A 19,582-nucleotide genomic window follows, 5' to 3' on the forward strand; every position below is an offset into this window, starting at 1 on the left:
CAAGCCTAGACTAATGTTATTCATGCTGCTCTTTTATTAAAAATATATGTGGGAGATAGTGCAGCATAGGAGTAAATGATGACGATAATTTAACAAACATAACAATTTAATAGAAATAAAAAGATACGTAGAAGGATATAGCAGTTAGCATTATTGACATGTCTCGTGAGAGCTGCCTTCTCGCAGTGGTCTCCGGAATGCATGTGACTAAGAATTAGATTGTTCTATGGTATAAAGTAAGAGTTAATTATAAATTCGGGAGTTTCCCTTCGGGACTTCCCCTTCTGGTCTGGCTGGCGCCTCTCAATGTCAAGAGGATGATGCAACTTCCTTTAATATTACAAGATGGTGAATGACGTAATGTTCGCAGTTGTTACACTATGGTATTGAAACCTACATATATTTGTTAATATTTTTTTTAATATTACGAAAATTGCATTAGGTTTTGTTTTAGTTTTCAACCACAGCTTTGTGTTGAAAAGAAAAATGAAACATAATTCCCATTAAAATAATTTCCAAACATTTACTTAAAGTAAATGTTAATAGATAGAAAAATATAGGAATGAAAAGTTAAAAAATTACTAATTAACTAACTAAAGAAATAATAATCGACCACCCTGAATAACTTTTGATCTAATGATTGGGTCTTCACATATTGTTGTACTCAATCTTAATTGTTTCAGGATTGACTACAAATATGCTAATTAATTAGTGCAGACGATACTTTAAGTTACGAAATCAGACACAAATACGTGTTTTCTCTGAAAGAATATACCTTTTTTTTAAACGAATTCGATTTTCTAGCAGCCAAAATGGGAATCTGAAAAATATGGCCTCAATAGTTTAATCAGGACAGCGATTTTAATTTTAGACCCTACGATGTTAATTTTACTTTTTGCATATTTTGCCATATCTTAAGAATTTTTTAAGCGAATTAAAAAACTGTTTGCACACAATTATAAAATTTATTTCTCCAAAGATAATTCCATACAAAAAAAAGCTTTCAATAAATATTTATTATTTTATTTAATAATAGTCGAAAAAATTTTGAATTGTAAGATGTTAAATTTTCCACACCATTTCAAAATATAGAATTTTATAAAGGAAAGTACAAAATGTGAGCGATATCTGTCAAATAGTTCCTGATGTCAAATTTTCCTTACTTTCACTAATGAATTAAGGAATAAATGGAGATTCGACTTTAATCCATGTATCTTTAACCTTATATATCTTATCTATATGTAGGTATTAGTAATAAATAACGGAAGTGAGGTTCTGTGATAATACAGTAAGAGAAAGAATAGTAAAAAAAGATTGAGATAACTGACTCCTGATAACACATATTAATCATAAAACCTTTGCTTATTTTAAGTAAAAACGGAATTTTACTTAATGTGATTTGTTTATTTACCATTACAGGTAAATTTACGAACACATGATCCTTTTGTAGTTTATTTTAGAAATACTAACATGTGTGTTTTAAAACAAAACTACTTTAAAAAATGCAATAGGAATTGCAAACTAATTAGCTATATTTATCATCGGCATATTTTTAAATATTTTTTGCATATTAGACATAGTAAAAATTCAACAAATTTTACATACCCGTCTTTCCCTACATAACTATAAATTACAAATTTAAATACAGTTCTCCAACTAGATATTAAAAATAAAATTTATAAAAATAAAACTTAAATTTTGATAAATTAGAGCAAAGATTATCAGATCACCTATCTAAAGGCATAAGATCAAAAGATTAAATTTAAGTCTATTAATTATGAGGTTGTTAAGGAATATGTCAAGATTTAATAATAGGATAAAAGTATCTTAAATAAAATGCCTATCACAGAAAAGAACATGTTCAGAAATAACATGAACATAGGAGCTTTGTGTTAATAGCTTTTTGATAAATTAATAGTTTTCTAGCACATTAAAAACATTTCCTTAATTGAAGGATTCATACCTAAATCAAAACAGTAATTTAAATTAGATATATGATTGAAAATAGTTTATTTCTTTCTCGCTTTATATCATTAAAAATATGCATTTTATAAAGACCAACTGAAACAGTATATTTTATGTTGATATTTATCAAACACATTATCAAGAATTAATTTTAATTAATTTGGTGGTGTGATATAATACCTTGCATAATAAATATATACAACAGTTCCTTGCATCATAAAAATAAAAAAAACTTATAATTTTACAGTACTTAAAATTACAGATAAAAAATGCAAATTTATAGCTGGTATTTAATTTTGACCCATTAATGCCCAGCCATAAAAAATGGTCTACATATCTGCAAAAAGTAGAAGTACACATATCTTTGCATCAAATGGATACTTCTCTTTGTTACCTATAACTTGAGTTTTCAAAAAGCACTGAGTTTCAATTTCAAATACCAATATAAATACTTACATTACTACTAATATATTAAGGTAGACTTTTTTTAAAATATTCAAAATTAGTTGTAATACTTAAGCATTTGAGCTATCACGTTTTTATTTTCTTGAACATAGAACCATCCTTTTAAAAGGACACTAGGCACAAATGGGTTCAATAAAATAATAAAATGGTATAATAATAATATAAATATAGACCTGCAAAATAGGAAGAATCCAAAGTTTGTTCACTTTTAAAATGTTTACAGATGAACGAGAGATGAGGACTCCAACTTGATAATCTACTTGATACCTGCGCAAAAAATTTCGTGTATGCTCAATCTTATAAATTACATTTTGAATAAGATAATATTATATTTAATTTTCTGTAAATTAATCTAAAAAAAAGCTGTATTTTTATATTTTAGCTACTTTTGAGTTACAAACAGTTTTGAGATAAAACAGCAACAATTTTTTTGTGCTAAATTTCCAAAAGAAAAATAAGAATTAAAATAAGCCAAGCCATTATCGACCCCATTAAAGAAGATTACATAATTTGGTGTTATCAATTGAAGATACAAGTAATTTAAACTATTTTTCCAATTTCCAACAATGTATAGGAAAAAATTAGTCCAGAAAAAATTTATTACTCTCCACAACCTAATCAGTCACTTCATAATAAAATTACAAAATTATTCTTAATTTAAACTGACTCTGTAAGTTAAACTGAGTACCTTAAAAACTTATTTTGATATAGAGCATTTTAAAAGTAACATTACTTGTCTATGCATTAAACTTCCTTAATTTCAAACAGGCTTTTTATTTTCTTTTAAAATTACGTGCTGCCTACTGTACTTTCTGTTTGAACACTGTTTTATTCTCAAATGTTCACTGGTTTATTCTCTGCACATTGTAAATGAAATAATTTTTAAGAAGTTTTTTTTCTATAGAAGTGGGATTCAAGAGAAACATTCTGATTTTGCTTAACTTTTAAAAATTTTCATTAAAAAGCTAATTTTGATAGAAACAAGGTTCAAATATATATATATTAATATAAAACATTTTACTTAACCTACATTCACATAAAAATTGCATCGAGCTTTCTTTGTGTCAGACTTGAATGTACGAAATGAAAAGTACCGTGACAACTCTTGTATTTTCATGATACTTTAATGTTTAACTGAATGGTTATGATGAATTTTTAAACTGTATGTTTCTTAATTTTATAGTAAAAAGTTTTACTCAAAGGCAAATTTGATTGCACCAAAACACTTACTTATTTTCAGATTTACATATACAGTCGAACCCCGCTATAGTGAACCGTCTGCTGACTCAGTAATGTGTCCACTATAACCGATGGTTCACTATATCCAAATTTTTTGAAGAATATTTTTTGCAAAAGACAGTTGAATGATTGAAAATTGGCTTTGCAATTTTGCATAAGTTATTTAAAAAATTATTAACTAATGAACAGATAATAAAGCAAAAATTGATGGAAAAAGTAATTACGTCGCTAAATATTAGTTTTAATTTCACTTTTTATGAAAAAAATTTGTGATTTTTGATTGAACACAATTTGATTTTAAATTGAGTTCATCAATTTTCTTATCTACAATGTGCAAAGAATGCAAGATTTTTACATTTTGAACAAGATTTCGAACCATCTTAACAAAGCATCTTCTACGTTTTCTCTTTCAGCTCCACGCAGTTTTTTCAATGAAACCATGTTTTTGTCGTATGCCGCAAGAATTGCACTTCGACTTTTCCAAATGTTTGAAACTGTAGATTTTGACAAGGAAAATTCATTACACAGTGTCGATTGATTGGTTCCATCATCAATACGCTTTACAATTTTAACTTTGTCCTCTATCGAAAACGCTTTTCTCTTTAGAGAATTTGCCATTTTCACTGTTTTTGAAATAAAAATCTTGTCTCAAATAGATAATGTAAGAATATGAAGAGAGCAGCTGTAGAATGAGTTAAATTGTTCCCCTTCTTGATTGTCAAGGGGTGATTTGTAAAGAATATGGTTTGAACAGATAAGAAAATTCCAAAAATTCAGCAGGTGGCCAAGTTAATTAGTTGTAGAGCAAGCTTGGGGAAAAGAGATAAAGCGAGGCTTGCCAGGGAGGGGGGAGTATAAGATAAATGATCTGTTTGACATTTATTACAGTATAGTTAAAAGTGATAAGCATAAAGGAGAGTAATATGACATATTTTATAGGCATCATTCATTTTCCGTCCCAACACCTACAAGTTTAAAGATGGAGGACTGAAAAAGATATTTAAAGAATTGAAATTTGAGTCCACTATAACCGAGTTTCCAAGTTCTAAGCTGTTCACCATAAGCGCTAAAAATAACATTATTTAAATAGGAATACGGACGGGACCGCTAAAAAAGTTCACTACATCCGAGTGTTCACTATATCCCAGGTTCACTATAGCGGGGTTTGACTGTAGCACACTTTAAATTCTCTACACACCTGCCAATATTCGAAAATGCTTCACCATGTAATTTTTTGCTAAGATAATACTGGACGAAGCATTATAAGGGGTTGTGTTAGATAAAGTTTTCACACTGAATTTAAAGCAATGCGTTATGAATAACTATTACGAAGTTGATGAAATTTCAAACACCTGGCTTTACACATTTTGAAAAAAACTGTTGAAACTTGTCTAACAATGAAGAATTCAGAATATGAATTATTGGTTCATTTGACTGTAATGTCAAATTGTATTTTCCAAAAATTGGGATAACAAAAAAAAAAAAAAACAGTATGCTTTATTGAAATCTGATGACAGAAACATCAGAATTGTGTCGTCAAAGCTGCAGGCCTCCTAGAAGATTTTGAAGAATAACGTATCTTTAAGTTTTTGATGGGGTTATCTTCTCTCTTTGAAAGATCTTTCTTTTTACTTATTTAGTTTCCAGAAGAGTAACTATTGAACTGTCACAACTATTTTCATTAAATGTTATTTTCTATGTTATCTGATAATCAAGTACACAAGTACTTTTATTTATTCGATTTTTATAGAAGCTAGAGAGTAGGTATCACTGCTCTAAAAACGTTTTTAAATATGCTTAGTGATAGTCAGAATGTACTTGTATGTTTTAAAATGTTATGGGCATCATCAAACAGCAGCTGTAAATCTTTGAGCTCTAATTTTCTAGTCACACTCCTTTGCAGATAATAATAAATGCCTATTTATTAAATTTGGTTGACAGGAAGTGCATTATACCCTTTCTCATCTGCTATATGCATTAAGTGACAAGGGCAGCCAACACCAAAAATCTCAGTTTTTTCCCCTTGAATATAACTGCAACGCCATTCTTCAAACCAGTCGTTACAGGTGCATTGTCACACCTAAGCAGTTATAAGGTGAAATATCCTTTAATTTCAACTCATCCAGCACTAAACTCCCAGCATTCTTCTCTGTGGAGCTAGCTTCCAAAGTTGGACAGAGAGAAACGTTACAGACTGCCTACAGAGAAACATTAACTTGGCTAATGTTGGAATTGAAATATACTACAACGGGATAAAGTTGAGAGTCAAAGGAGCCATAGGTTGACACAGTGAATATTCCTTTCTTCAATATTTCCACAATTGACATTTTTTGTGCCAGCGAATTAATAGCTTACGTTTTAGTTCACCCTGAACCATAGTTTTTTACAACAATACTTTTCAGAAACATTCTTCTGCAAAGTGGACCAGCATATCTTTTTGCAGCTACATGCAGGGGCTGATTGTTCTCAAGGATAAAAGTAACAAATTAAACTTTAGCTTAGATGACTTCCTGACATCTACAAAAAAATTTGTTACTAATATTTGAGTTTACATTATCACACTTCATTAAATCTTCATGTTTCGTAGAATTTATATGCCATATGACAGAATTTCTTTAGGCTTTCTGCAACGAACATCTGGCACGAACATCTTTTTGCAGGATACAGTAGAGAACCAATATTCCAGAACGAACAGGACTATCGCTGTTCCGGATGACTGATTTTTCTGGCTTTCTGAATCGCTACAAAACGCCATTTTTTTTATTGTTTACGAAACCCAACCAAAAAAAAATTTTTTTAGAAATAGTCAAAAAAAGAAGAAAAGACAATGAAGTAATACACATAAGTTTAATAAGATAAAAAAGAGAAAAATTAATGAAATGAAAAGTATATACAAGCTTAATTGAAAATAAACACAAAAAGGCAAAATGAAAAAAAAAATCAGCATTTTAAAAAAAAAAAAACTCATCCATTCTGTTGACGGAAATTTGGTTTTGGTTGCATTAACAACTGTTCAATCTTATAAATTGACTGACATAATGTGAGATTCACGTACAAACAGTTTTTGCTTCATCCCCTAAATCAATTCTTTTTTCAACTTGATACATTCGCTCGGAATAAAGGGATGGGCACCTTGGTTTTTATCTTCCTCGTCACTTTCTTCTACTTCACTGTTGTCTGCGCCAGGATTCAAAACCATCAACTCCATTTTTTACTTCATTATTTTTCAATATTAACAAATGAAAAAATTGCAAGCATTTCTTTTCCCTTCTATATGCGCGAGAAAGACATCATTTGAATATAATTCTGGATGAAAAGAATTTATTTCAAAAATTTCAGGAGAAAAGAAAAACAAAATTTTTGAATTCATTATTCTTCATTTTTCATTATTCTCAGATGAGAATAGAAATATCACAAGCATTTTTTCCCTCCAATGTGTAAGAAAGGCACCTTTTGATTATAATTCTGCAGAAAAAAAATATTTCAGTTGATTTTCAGCAGAAAAGAAAACCAAAATTTTTTACTTCCCAAAGGAAAAATCTTCCTGCAAGAACTCGTAAGGTTCTATAACATTGTCGCCGTGATTCTGTCACAGGGCTTATGTGATTATTACATGCCTGCCAACATTGGAGAAATAAAATAATGGAGATTTTACTAGCGACATTTTCAGGCTACGAGTAAAGTTTTGATACATCATGCATAATCAAAATTGGAAATAATATAAGCACTTACATTTAGCGAAGTAAAAAATATGTATATAAATTTTAATCTTAAGATTTTTTTAAACCATTATTTATAATTTACTTAAACTATTTTATTTTATAACTGTCGTTGAACGGCCAACCCAATTTTGGGTTATGTTCAACTCTGCAGCCTTGTAATTTTGAACCCAATCCAAAAAACAAGGGAACTCCTGGATCAAGTATTGGGTTGTTGTTAATTTATGTCGCACTAGAGCTGCACAATGGGCTATTGGCGACGGTCTGGGAAACATCCCTAAGGATGATCCGAAGACATGCCATCACAATTTTGATCCTCTGCAGAGGGGCGGATCAACTATTGGGAGAAATTAGCCTTCACGGAGAACTTTTTTGATGAACCTAAACCGCATTTGAGTTTCATGGGGTAGAAAACCATGAAAACCTCTCACGGATAGCTTGACAACAAGGGGAGTCTAATCCGTGATCCATCTACCACTGAGGATATTTTACATCAGCACTGTGGTCGGTGCAAGCTGGATGCGGAATTTATATTGACCAGTCATCCCTGGGATTCAAACCCGGTTCACTTCATTGGAAGGCCAACTCTCTATCACCTGAGCCTTCACGCCTTGTCTTAAACTATTAACACTCAACACTGGCAATAGCACCATCTCTAAAGAATAAGAGAAGTATTTTTACCATTTGTGGACATTTTTTTTTTCAATTTCTTCAACAAATACAGAGAAATTTGAGAATATACGGGTGAACAGGAGATAGCCTTAAAGGAATTCTCGTTAAAAAACAGGAGATTTTGCAGGTATGTTATCAATATCACAATTTTTAAATGCAAATGGTGCAAAATGCAGAGTGTTGTTTTTCCTTTAACTTCTTAATGCACAAAAACAATTTAGAATAGGCTTCCAAAAAATTCTCAATTTAAATTTTAGGCATAATTAAATTTCTCGAAAGAAAATCATAAAAATATAAATCAATACATGGCCCATAACCTTGACATCCAAAATAGTGCAAGAATGTCAGTGTAAACAAATATTAACTTTTATTAAAACAGAAACAAAGTGTCCATGGAAAAAAGATTTATTCAAAAACAAATTAAACTTGAAATAAACAGGCACAGTACACTCTGACAAACATGGTAACAGGGAGTAAGAATACTGCATAACCATCTTCAACTTAAGTACTCTTGCACTACATATAAGGAATGACGTCATGGACTATGTGTGATCTATCAACAGCAAATGAAAAAAGACAGGCCGAACACTCATTGACCATGATATAGGTTGAATGCATGAGAACGTTATATCCCCCAAAACAGGTTTCACAAGTTTGCCCTGTTTGCACAAGCCAAGTACAAAAAGCATTTGAAAAAATTTCAGTGCATCGAGCGATCTAATTTCATGATTAAGAATGGGCGCTGCTGATAAATATTATCCACCACATCATATTGAAATGTAAAAAGCAAACAATTACAAAATACGGCCATACAACTGTACAATTGGGCAGGTATGTACTCACAAAAGTTTGAAAAACAATGTTAACAATATTTTTTATACGAAAAGTATAACATTTTATATAGCTGGTATCAAATAAAATTATTTAATAAATATGCTTACCATCTATATTGAACTTTATGACATAACCAATTACTGGCATTTTTGAAGTACAAGAGCTCCATCTTGGAAAAAAGAATTAAACAGTTACTTAAATATTAACATACTTGACCATTTTGAAGTAAAGAAACACTCTCACCAAGCCTTGATTGATAAAATATTCAGCAAAATATACCAGACCTAAAGGTAACATGTATTTTAAAAGAGGCTGCAAATAGAAAATAAATGTTAACCAAAAATATGCATGCATGATAGCATAAACTTAAAATTACAAACGTTGTTAAAACTGACTCTTATTAAGCAATTCTAATTTAAAATAATTTAATTTTTAATGAAGGCAAAAGAGATAGTTATTAATATCTTAAAACACAAATGCAATAAATGTCAGCCATTATGATGATTAATGATATTTTTAGTTTATTTTGCACCTATAATTTTATATTTAGCATTATTTTTTGAATTACATATAAAAACAGTTTTTCAAAATAATAAAATTAAATAAAACTAATATAGATTATTACTTTTCTTAAGAGGAAATTCAATTCATAAACCTTTTTATAAAAGTATATTAATGTTTTTAGACAAAACAAATAATCATTACTCTCTATTCAAAACAATTCTTAAGCATTTCAAACATTCACTCTTAAAAATTATCATTCATTATTTTCCAAAAATATTTTTATTCAAATTTCTTAGAAGAGTTACTTTTTTATATAACATCTCCTTTGAAAAGTTTGATTATTTCTATTTTATTTTTTGGATGAAAAATTCAAATAAGCAAAATTTTTACAGAATTTTGCATACATAGTAATTTGGGAAAACAATGATTCTTTAGCCTGTGTAAAGAGGCCTTTATACTGACTATAATGACAACAAATTGGGTGCTGCCGAAACCTAAAGCATATGCCTTTCTATCCTCTTCCGCAACAAACCATGATCGCTGTTGCACTGGTTTCACGAACTAGATGGGGTTCAATTTTTGCCGCTGTTACAGACCCAGAGAATTCATTTATATTTCTATTCTCAAAAGGAGAATACAGTGAAATCGCATATTTTAATGCTTACATCTTTTAAAACATGGTAATTTATTTTCTAAAAATATTGACAATATTTAAAACATGCCTTATACATATTAAAGAAAACAAAAACAATTTTACTATAAATATGTATTTCATATGTTCTAGTTTATAATAATATTTATTAAGTTAATAGTGTTAAAACATTAAAAAAATCAAAATATACTAATAAGGGTATTATCATTCCCAAATATAAGTTATGAAAATAATCTTTGCTTAATTTATTTGTCTTTACTTCTTATAATAATATCACACAGAAATTCTAGACCAACCGCAATCACTAGATGTAAGTGTTTTGAAAAACTAAAAAAGCCAAATACTGTATTCTTAAAATTTAAGAAAGAAAACTGATATTAAGGAATGACAATAATATTATTAATAATGAAAAAGCAAGATTAATTTAAATGAAATACCTTTGTAAGGCTTATTTTTTCCTTCAAAGTGTAAGAGCTCGGTTTTCGAACATACTCTTTTGTAGCCATGTCTATTTCTCCTTCTAGAATAGGCTTTGCTTCAGCACTACATCTACACAACTCTCGGCAGTTAAGCCTTTTCGATTGTGGATGTCTAATTAAGATCCAAAACCTAAATAAATTATGAATACAGAATATTGTTGGAAAATAGCAGCATTTCAATTCAAGTGAGACAGGTTTTGTTGATTATCTCTAAAACCACAGGCTTGATTTAAATAAAATTTAATCTATTAAAATTTTATTTATTTAAATCAAGTTTTAATTATAAGTTGATACAAACAAAAAACTATTGAACAGTTATAATAACACATTAGATTGTGCGTTAAACTCTTCAGTCAGTAGAACTGAAGAAATGGCTTTAGAATAAAACAAAAAATTAGGTTATAAGATGTTTGATTCCCTCTCAGTTTTAAGAGAGCGTGGCTTTACACCACTAGAAAACTCCCTCATGGCTAATTCTTTTATACCTCCATTAGTATTTTAAAATTTAAAGTGTAGAAAAAGTAAGTACAGGTAGATATAGATCAAGCCACGAAGTTTCAAATTCTGATTTTTTTTTTAAACATCAAAATGCAAACAAATGAGAGGATTATTTAGGATTACACATGGGGAAGTTCTCTGTCAATGATTTTTTTGCATTTTTATATTTTGAAAATATTTTTTCAAACTTCATGGTTTACTCTAAATTTACCCAAATTCACTCTCCTTTAAACTTTAATTTACTAATGGAAATAGCAATGAAAAGTTTCGCCCACAGTATAGCGTCCTCTTAAGGACATACAGGCCTATGATTTCATGCAGAAAATACGACAGTTTAGATATTTTCTTGGGACAAAAAAAGTATCACACTTTCAGCACTACTGTTTTAAATCCATGGTAGTTACAAGAGGGAGTAGTGAGTTGTATTAACTTCCTCAAATATCTCAAAGATGTTCTAAAGGATTCAAGACTAGAGACCTGACAGACAAATTTATCTGGTGAATATTTTTAGCTTCCCAGAAAATTGTCAACAAAAGGAGCACTCAAAGGTAATGAACTGTTATCCATTAAAATGAAATTAGAGCCAGCTACACCTCTAAAAAGGCAAATATAGGGTTTTAAAGACCTCATCTTTATTCTCACACCTGTCAGTGTACTTTTCCCTAGTTCATACTTTTAGAAAGACCCACTACTAAGCCTTTAATGTCCAAGAAATAAACTATTATGGTAGAAAAGGTTTAAGGGTTTGGGCAGGCATCATGGTAGATGTATGGCTGCATATCCTTTAATCAGGGTTGGTAAAAATCATAATTTTCTTTAACTTAAAAAAAAAACGGATCAATTTTAATTGGATTTTTATTTAAATTTAAATTCTTATTTGGTTGAAATTGAATTTTTTTAAAACTTAAATTAGATTTTTTTGACTGATTTATAATTAACAGTTAAATCATTCGATACAATGCATTAATAATATTTGTTATTTAAAAACAATATAGCTAACGTAGTTACTATTTCTAAGTGAAATGTTTAAGAGTATTACAAATTAATCACTGAGTTAACAAAATCATGGTTATTATAGTTCTAGTTAAACATTTTAAAATTTGAAAGACAGAAGAGCAATATTTCATTTAGCTATCCAACGAAGAGCAAATTACAAGGCTGATTCCAAAGGTAAGGTTTCCAAAGCACTGGGTAATTACCTATTTATGCTGTTGTTGGCAACCCTGTTACATTCTCCTCTACCCCCACTACCACCAAGCATGTGCACGGGAAGGTAGGAGGCTCAATCTTGGCAGGGTTGCCATTAGAAATGGAGCTCATTACTACATTCGTGAAGTGTGAGATTTGCACAGTTATTCGGTTTTTGAACATAAAAGGGGCTAAACCAATTGAAATTCAATGTCAATTGGTGGAAGTGTGTGGCTAGGAATGCATGGAGATAAAGCACATGTGCAAGTGGTGTAGGGAGTTTGAATCTGGCCATTCTGCAATACACGAAGAAAAAAGAACCGGGAGACTGTCGATTTCTGATAAGACAGTTGTGAAGATAGGATGAGTCATGCATCGGGATAGACAAACCACACTGAATTTATGCATTTCAGTTCCCGAACCACCATTTATCGGGTTTTGATAGAAAAGTTGAAATATCGGTAGGTTTGCGCAAGATGAATGTCACTAATGCTCACGGAAGACCACAAACGGCAGAGAGTTTACTCCTCTCATGAATTTCTGTGTCATTATGCTAATGAAAAGAACAACTTCTTGAATTCAATTGTCGCAGGCGACGAAGCTTGGGTGTACCACTTAACACCTGAGACAAAACAACAATCACATCAGTGATGGCATTCCTCTTCGCCTCAAAATTCAAGCCCACTGAAATATTGTTAATAGATCACGCAATTTTCCAGTTCTGAATATTTAAGAAGATTTCTAAATAATTGTTCAGTAAAAAAGGTGTTAGAATGAGTTTTGTATGCCTGTTATTACTTATTAAGATGATGCGTTATAAATACAAAATAATTTTGTTTTTCATTTTTTAACCATATTAATCTCAATTTTAAAGTATATTTCAAATTCATTTTGAAGATTTATTTTCATGTGAAGTGAAAGAAATGTTGAATCAATTTCTTTGTAAAGAATAGATTTAGATTTCAAAATGTAGGATAGCTTAAGTTATTGATATTTTTTATTAATGTATTCTAGCGTGAGGTCAAAGTAGGGAATTGTCTACAGCATAGCAGTAGCCTTTTAAAAAACTTGTGATTCTAGCAAAACTTTAAATTCATTCTTTCAAAAAAAAAATTAAAGATAAAAGAAAAAAAATTTACATATTACAATAGATTTTATTAGCCTTATATTAATTGCATTAATCTATGATATAAGCGTTTTTGAAATCAAGCATATACAATTATTTAGTTCTACATTACAGAAACAGGAATTACATTTTATAAATGCATATAAAAAATAATTTTTCACCATAGCAAAAATCCTATTTACTCAAAGAATAAAAATATTCAGAAAAAATCTTAACATTACTGTCTATTTTTTAATTATTCTAATAAAGAATGTGCATTAGAATTTTTTTTCATTTCATATAAGTTTATTTTTATTACTATCCCAAAGCTTTAGTGAAACAAAAAAGTCTATCATAATGATATTCGCTGAAATTATATGGATAAATTAAATAACATTAAGAGAAATGTTAAGTGTAAGTAGATTATATTGATGAGAGTTAGATTTCAATGGACTAGATTCTTGTAAATGCTGATTCGTTTTCAGCGATACCAATTGCTTAACCTAAGATTTTTTCAACTATTTTAATCACATTTATTTATAATTAAAATGTATAATGTATTAATTTTACTATTTTAGAATTCTTCATTGCAAGCACTAACGAAAGGTTTGCAAAAATAAGGAGAGAAATTACCAATAATCATACTTTGTAAATACGATATTGCAAAAACAGGAATTAAAATTTATAAATAAAAATTATCGTAATTTCACGGAGAAACGCCGCCCTGGTACATACGCCGCTCCCTCAAAAATCGACTGACAAAAAAAAGCTTTTCATCGAACACGCCGCGCCGAATTCTTAACAATTAAAGAATTTTGAACTTAACGCAGGTATTGATTAGACTTAACACATGCTCTAAATATGCATTTGTATATAATTTAAATAGTTAAATAAAAATAAATTAAAGGATATTAAATATTAAAAAAAAAAGAAACAATCCTAGTATATAAAATAGATTTTAATAATTTTCTAAGTAAAATCAAGCATTTTCTAATTTTAAAGTGAAGTAACCAGTAAAATACAAATAAAATGATTAATATATCATAAACCATTAAAATAAGTATAAAATTTTTTAAAAATAAAACAATTTTACTTTTAAATTAGCAATCCAAAATCCTGTTTTAGAAATAAACGATAAATCCAAACAAATTTTTTTCAAAGAAAAACTTAAGAATAATTTATTTAGATATCACTGCACTTAAAAATTCCTCAAAATCAGAACTCTCTGTATCAGAGCAAATTAGGTTTACTATTTAATTGCTTATTTCGGGTTAATCTCCGTCACTTTCGGTTTCGTTTGTCCCGGGATGATTTCCGCTTTTTTTAAGCCATTTATCACAGTTCCTTTTTCTCTTTTAATTGCTGACAGCTTAAACGCAGCGGTATAATTTTCCCTCTTCATGGGAGGCATTTAAAATGGATAACTTAAATACAAGTTATGTTAAAACAAAACGAAAATAGAATAAATGAATCAAAAATATTAATAAAAACGCATCAAAAACGCATCAGAACTGAAGATAAAATGATAAAAAACTTAATAATAATAAGCTGAGGAAGATGATCGAAACCAGACAGAAATATGAGCAATGAAAAAAAAAACAATAAAAAGCTCTCTCCCAAGCATTTAAAACAAGTTTCTATTTTTAGCAATTCCTCCCTCTATTTTCACTTCTCAAATCAGGTTTCTTTTTTCAACTGACTCCGCCTAGGACGGTCTTTCTTTTATCCCTGTCTAAAATTCTCACACACTTTGCTTTTTTTCCCTCTGCACTGACCCTCAGTGGAAAGTTTGAAATTCTTTTTGAACATTCTAATTGTAAGATTATTGAAGGTCATTCCAAGCTCATCAGCATGCTTTATTTACTAAACATTCACATGTTTTTAACAACCAGCTGAAGAAAAAAGGGGAGTGGAGAGAGGCATCCATGACAAGTGGAAGAGTCATATTTCCTGGAAAGAACAGGGGTGGGGGAGCGTTTGTTTTACAGTTAGTTATGTTATCACTGGCCCCACCCTGATTTTCTTCATTCATTCCTTTCTGATTTATGCTTCTCCACTCCATGCCCATTTCCTACACTCAACAGCTGTCCATATGGCAGAAGGGAAAGAGAGACTTCGTTCTCTTGTGAATAGTGGTCTCCAGAAAATGATTCCAAGAAAGGATTAGGGAAGGGAAAATTCCAGGTGCGCTGACCATTCCTTGGAGTGACATTAAGCATGAAAAAATAAATAAAAAGTACAATAACAGGTGGAAAAAATGAAGATGAAATTTCCAGTGCGGTTTCTGAAAAGCAAAATTTTTTGAAGAAAAAAAAAGTAATACTGTACAGGCCGCCCCGTTAGATACGCCTTCCTACTAAATTTTCAAGTTTTAAATCAATAACGCCGTGGCCTATCTCCGCGAAATTATGGTACTCAAAGACTCATAAATATAAGCGTTAATGTGTATTTAAATATATAATACATAGTAAAAAAAAGAAGACATAAACTGCATTATTAAATATTTACTTAATAAGAAAAGCCTTCAACTTGAGTTTAAAAAAAAAAAGAAGCGAAATTAAAGTACAATATTTCAATTCTTGAATATTAACACATAGATTGTAATGATAATAGATTGATATTTTTTAATAGACTAGATCTATGAAAATACTGATTTGTTTTGACGCAATACCGAATAATAAAATCATTCATCCTATACATATTTTTTTTAAATTACGTCCGCCATCGTCTTCTCAGACATAAGGCGTCTTGCAGTCCAATACAATTGTGAAGTAGCTCCAGAAGGGGAGAGGGCACAAAAGTCGTCACAGGAACGAATGTCAAGAAGAGAGGGGTAATCAAATAGATGCTCCCCAGTCATATGCGAAGTGTTACAGAGAATACAAAGAGGTGAATTGACCAGGTTAATTTCAAATAGATGGGCCTTCAAGTAGTCATGTCCAGTAATTATCCTAAGACAAGCCACTCCCTCGGCCCTGGGAAGGAGGGACAGATGAGAGCGCTGCTGGCCATCAAGAAGGCTAGCCCAGGATTTTCCATCAGCTAAGTCCTTAAGAGCAGATATTGTTCTGTGTCTGAATTTGCTCTTAAGAAGCCACCTTGCATTTCTAAGAGGAACTAGAAGAGAAGGTGGATGCAATGAAGCCTCTCTAGCCAACATGTCAGCCCATTCATTTCCATAGATGCCATAATGGCCAGGGATCCACAGGAGGACTACCTCTCTTCCAGAACAAAAAAGAGAGTCGATGCATTGTTTACACTCAAATTCAAGTTCAGAGGGGTATAAATTAGATTCAGAAAGGGTCTGAATCGCAGCCTGAGAATCGACAAAGATAACAATGCTTTGTTCAGCCGGTTCACCAATAGCTGTAATAGATATAAGGATTGCAAACATTTCTCCATCAAAATTATCTGCCCAAGTGTCAAGAGGTTCTCTAAGGCTGAAATATTTGGAGTAAACACCTGCTCCAGCTCTACCAGTTGAAAATGTGGCGGATCCATCAGTAAAAACCTGCAGTCATTCCTGGCAAGGGTATAGTGGCCAGAGCAATAGGATACAACTCAGTCTGGTGGAAGTCTGATTTCCGGACAGGCTGTACCAAGTCAAATCTAGCAGTGGCATATCTCAGAAGGCTTGTAAAACAGGCGGCCTGTAGATGCAAAGTTTAGAGTTGGAGACCTTAAAGATCTCTGCAAGTATCTGGTACTTAAAAAGAAAAGAATGTTGAGATTTAAGTCTAGTTTGAGGAAGAATGTAGTACGGCCAAAAGTATTCCTTTCTCAACAATCTTTCACCAAGAGAAAGGGCAGCATAAGTTCATCTGTCAGATAAATTATAAATTTCTGTCTGCAGCTGCATGGCAGGAATAGGGGTTGAAATCACAGAACCAATGATGAGTCTTAGTGCTTTATTTTGAACCAAATCGAGTTTTGATAATGCACTGTCCGAGGCAGTAACAAGGATTTCTGAACCATAGTCAAATACTGGTTCTACCCACTTTGTTCCAGCGAGACGTTTCAAAAGACTAAGGCGATTTGTTACGCTATCTGCCACTTGATTTATGTATTTAATCCAGGTTAGTCTGGTATCAAGAGTTATGTCCAAGTAGGTAGCACAATTGGTCCGACCCAGAGTACTATTTTTGTATACCAAGTTAACATTAAACTTTTAGGTACTAAGGGTAAAAAGTTCAAAATTTGTCTTTTCTGAGTTAACCTTGAATTCGTTGTCCAGAGACCAGGTTGCCAGAGCCTCTAAAGCCAATAAAGTGTTTTCGAAAGCAGAGAGATATCAGAGCCAGTAGACCAAATAACACGGTCATCGGCATACAACAATGATTCAGTCTCTGGAACAGCATTTCTAATGAAGCTCTAAAGGTCATTTACCATAACATTAAAGAGGACACGACTTAAAACTGAGCCCTGTGGAAGGCCCTGCCTGGTTTGTCCATCCTATATCTAAATGTATATTCATCCGATCACCTTAATATTCATCCTATATCTAAATGTATAATATCTATCCAATCTATGACTGATTTTAATTAAATAATTAGACTGTAATGGAGTATTATCATAACTTAAAAATAAGTGAAATAAAATAATATTTTCTATGAACTTTAACACCACTGATTTCAGCCGAAAATGTTGATTTGCTGTGAAGAGCTGAATAATCATTTATTCAGATATTTAATTGATAAATTAACAGTTTGAAGTTTCAAAATCTTTCTTTCATTTTACAAATCAAAACCATAAATTTAATTAAAAAATTTTTTAGTAATAATTTACAAAGGATGTTCATACGATACAAGTGATATCAAAACTAATAGCCTAGCGGATGGAGGTGGCGCACACTTATGTTCACCACATGTGACATCATAACCAATCAGAGATTGTTTTTTATTGCATCACTTATGGAGGCCTTTTTGGGTAATTGAAATGTTTAATACCTAAATAAATAAGCATTTGGCGGGGAAAAAAAAACAATCAGATTTTCGGTTTCAGGAGAGAACTTCTAATAAGTCAGGATTGAAAATAAAAAAAATTAAGAAATGCTGTAATTGTCCATTGTGCATAGATCTTTAAATTTAGTGTGCTATTGATTTTATATGTTGATGACTTTGCAATTTTCAATTGGATTTGATTGTAGCCGAGATAAATAATGATTTTGACAATAACATTTTAGGCAAAATTCACATGTTGTTAGGTATTGAATTTTAGGAGAATGAAAATGGTAATTTTATGCATCATAAGTTATATATTGATCAAATTTGTGTAAAATTTTCTAAGTTTAATTTTTCCTATTTTCACCAAAACCTAAGGTGAAGTTCTAACAAAATTGTATTGCCCAAATAATCGTGTAGATAAAGATGAGATATTAAGATTTCCACATAGAAATATCACTGGGATGTTTGGAATTCATTGTACATAGAACTAGACCAGATTAGAGTTATGCAGTTAATATGTTATCCCAATTTCAGGAAAATCCTGGTGCTAAGCATTAGAACATTTTACTTAAATTTTTAAGCTATTTAAATGACACCAGAGATTATAAGTTAAATTTAAATAAAATTAGTTCTTTAAATTTGAATTGTTTCGGATGCTGATTCTGCTACAAATAGATATGACAGTGTCTCAATGAGTGTAATGATAGTTTTTATTAATCAGGTGCCAATTTCTTGGAGATCAACAGAGCAGAAATGGATGACCTTGTCTACAATGGAGGCTGAATACATAGTAATGGCTGAAGCTGCAAAAGAACTAATTTGGATTATAAAATGAAGATATTAGATGAAGGCAAAACTTCGAGTTCATTATCACATAAAATTAAATTGTTTTGTGATAACCAGCAGCTATAAATTTTTCAAGTTCCTCAGTAGAGAACCATAGGACTATGCATATTGTTGTTAAATTTCATTTTTATGAGAAATTTAGTTTTGGATAATATAATAGATATTAAATTCATAAACATATAAAATACATTAAATAAATAAGATATTTTTTATTAAGCAGTTAGTAAAAGAATCTCATCAGAAATTTTCAAGTTTATGTAAAGTACCTAATTAAATTAATTTTCTGGAAGATTTTAGGCAGATCCATCTGAGGGGACCTGATTGTTGGACATAGTTTGACTAATTAAAGGGATCTACCTTTGTATAATGCTTTTTCATAACTCACCATAACGTAAAATTAAAGTTCATGGTTATGTCATCTTTATAGAGGAGTAAAATATCTTATGTATAACTAATTAAGGAAAAAGATGTAT

At 30.7% G+C, this 19,582-nt stretch overlaps 1 protein-coding gene across 2 annotated transcripts in view; it reads right to left on the reverse strand.

Annotated features, from left to right (window-relative positions):
- LOC107441642 (CLN3 lysosomal/endosomal transmembrane protein, battenin) overlaps nucleotides 1-19,582 on the reverse strand; it is a 70,236-nt gene that overhangs the window by 12,079 nt on the left and 38,575 nt on the right. For both annotated transcript variants that reach the window (XM_016054981.3, XM_016054982.3), the window contains 4 exons: nucleotides 10,488-10,659; nucleotides 9,138-9,206; nucleotides 9,002-9,063; nucleotides 2,604-2,697 (listed from right to left, as the gene is read on the reverse strand). In XM_016054981.3, coding sequence (XP_015910467.1) covers nucleotides 2,604-2,697; nucleotides 9,002-9,063; nucleotides 9,138-9,206; nucleotides 10,488-10,659 — 397 coding nt within the window. The remainder of the gene's footprint in view (nucleotides 1-2,603; nucleotides 2,698-9,001; nucleotides 9,064-9,137; nucleotides 9,207-10,487; nucleotides 10,660-19,582) is intronic.

This window comes from Parasteatoda tepidariorum, chromosome X1 (genome assembly GCF_043381705.1).
Source record: "Parasteatoda tepidariorum isolate YZ-2023 chromosome X1, CAS_Ptep_4.0, whole genome shotgun sequence".
Classification (NCBI taxonomy): Eukaryota; Metazoa; Arthropoda; class Arachnida; order Araneae; family Theridiidae; genus Parasteatoda; species Parasteatoda tepidariorum.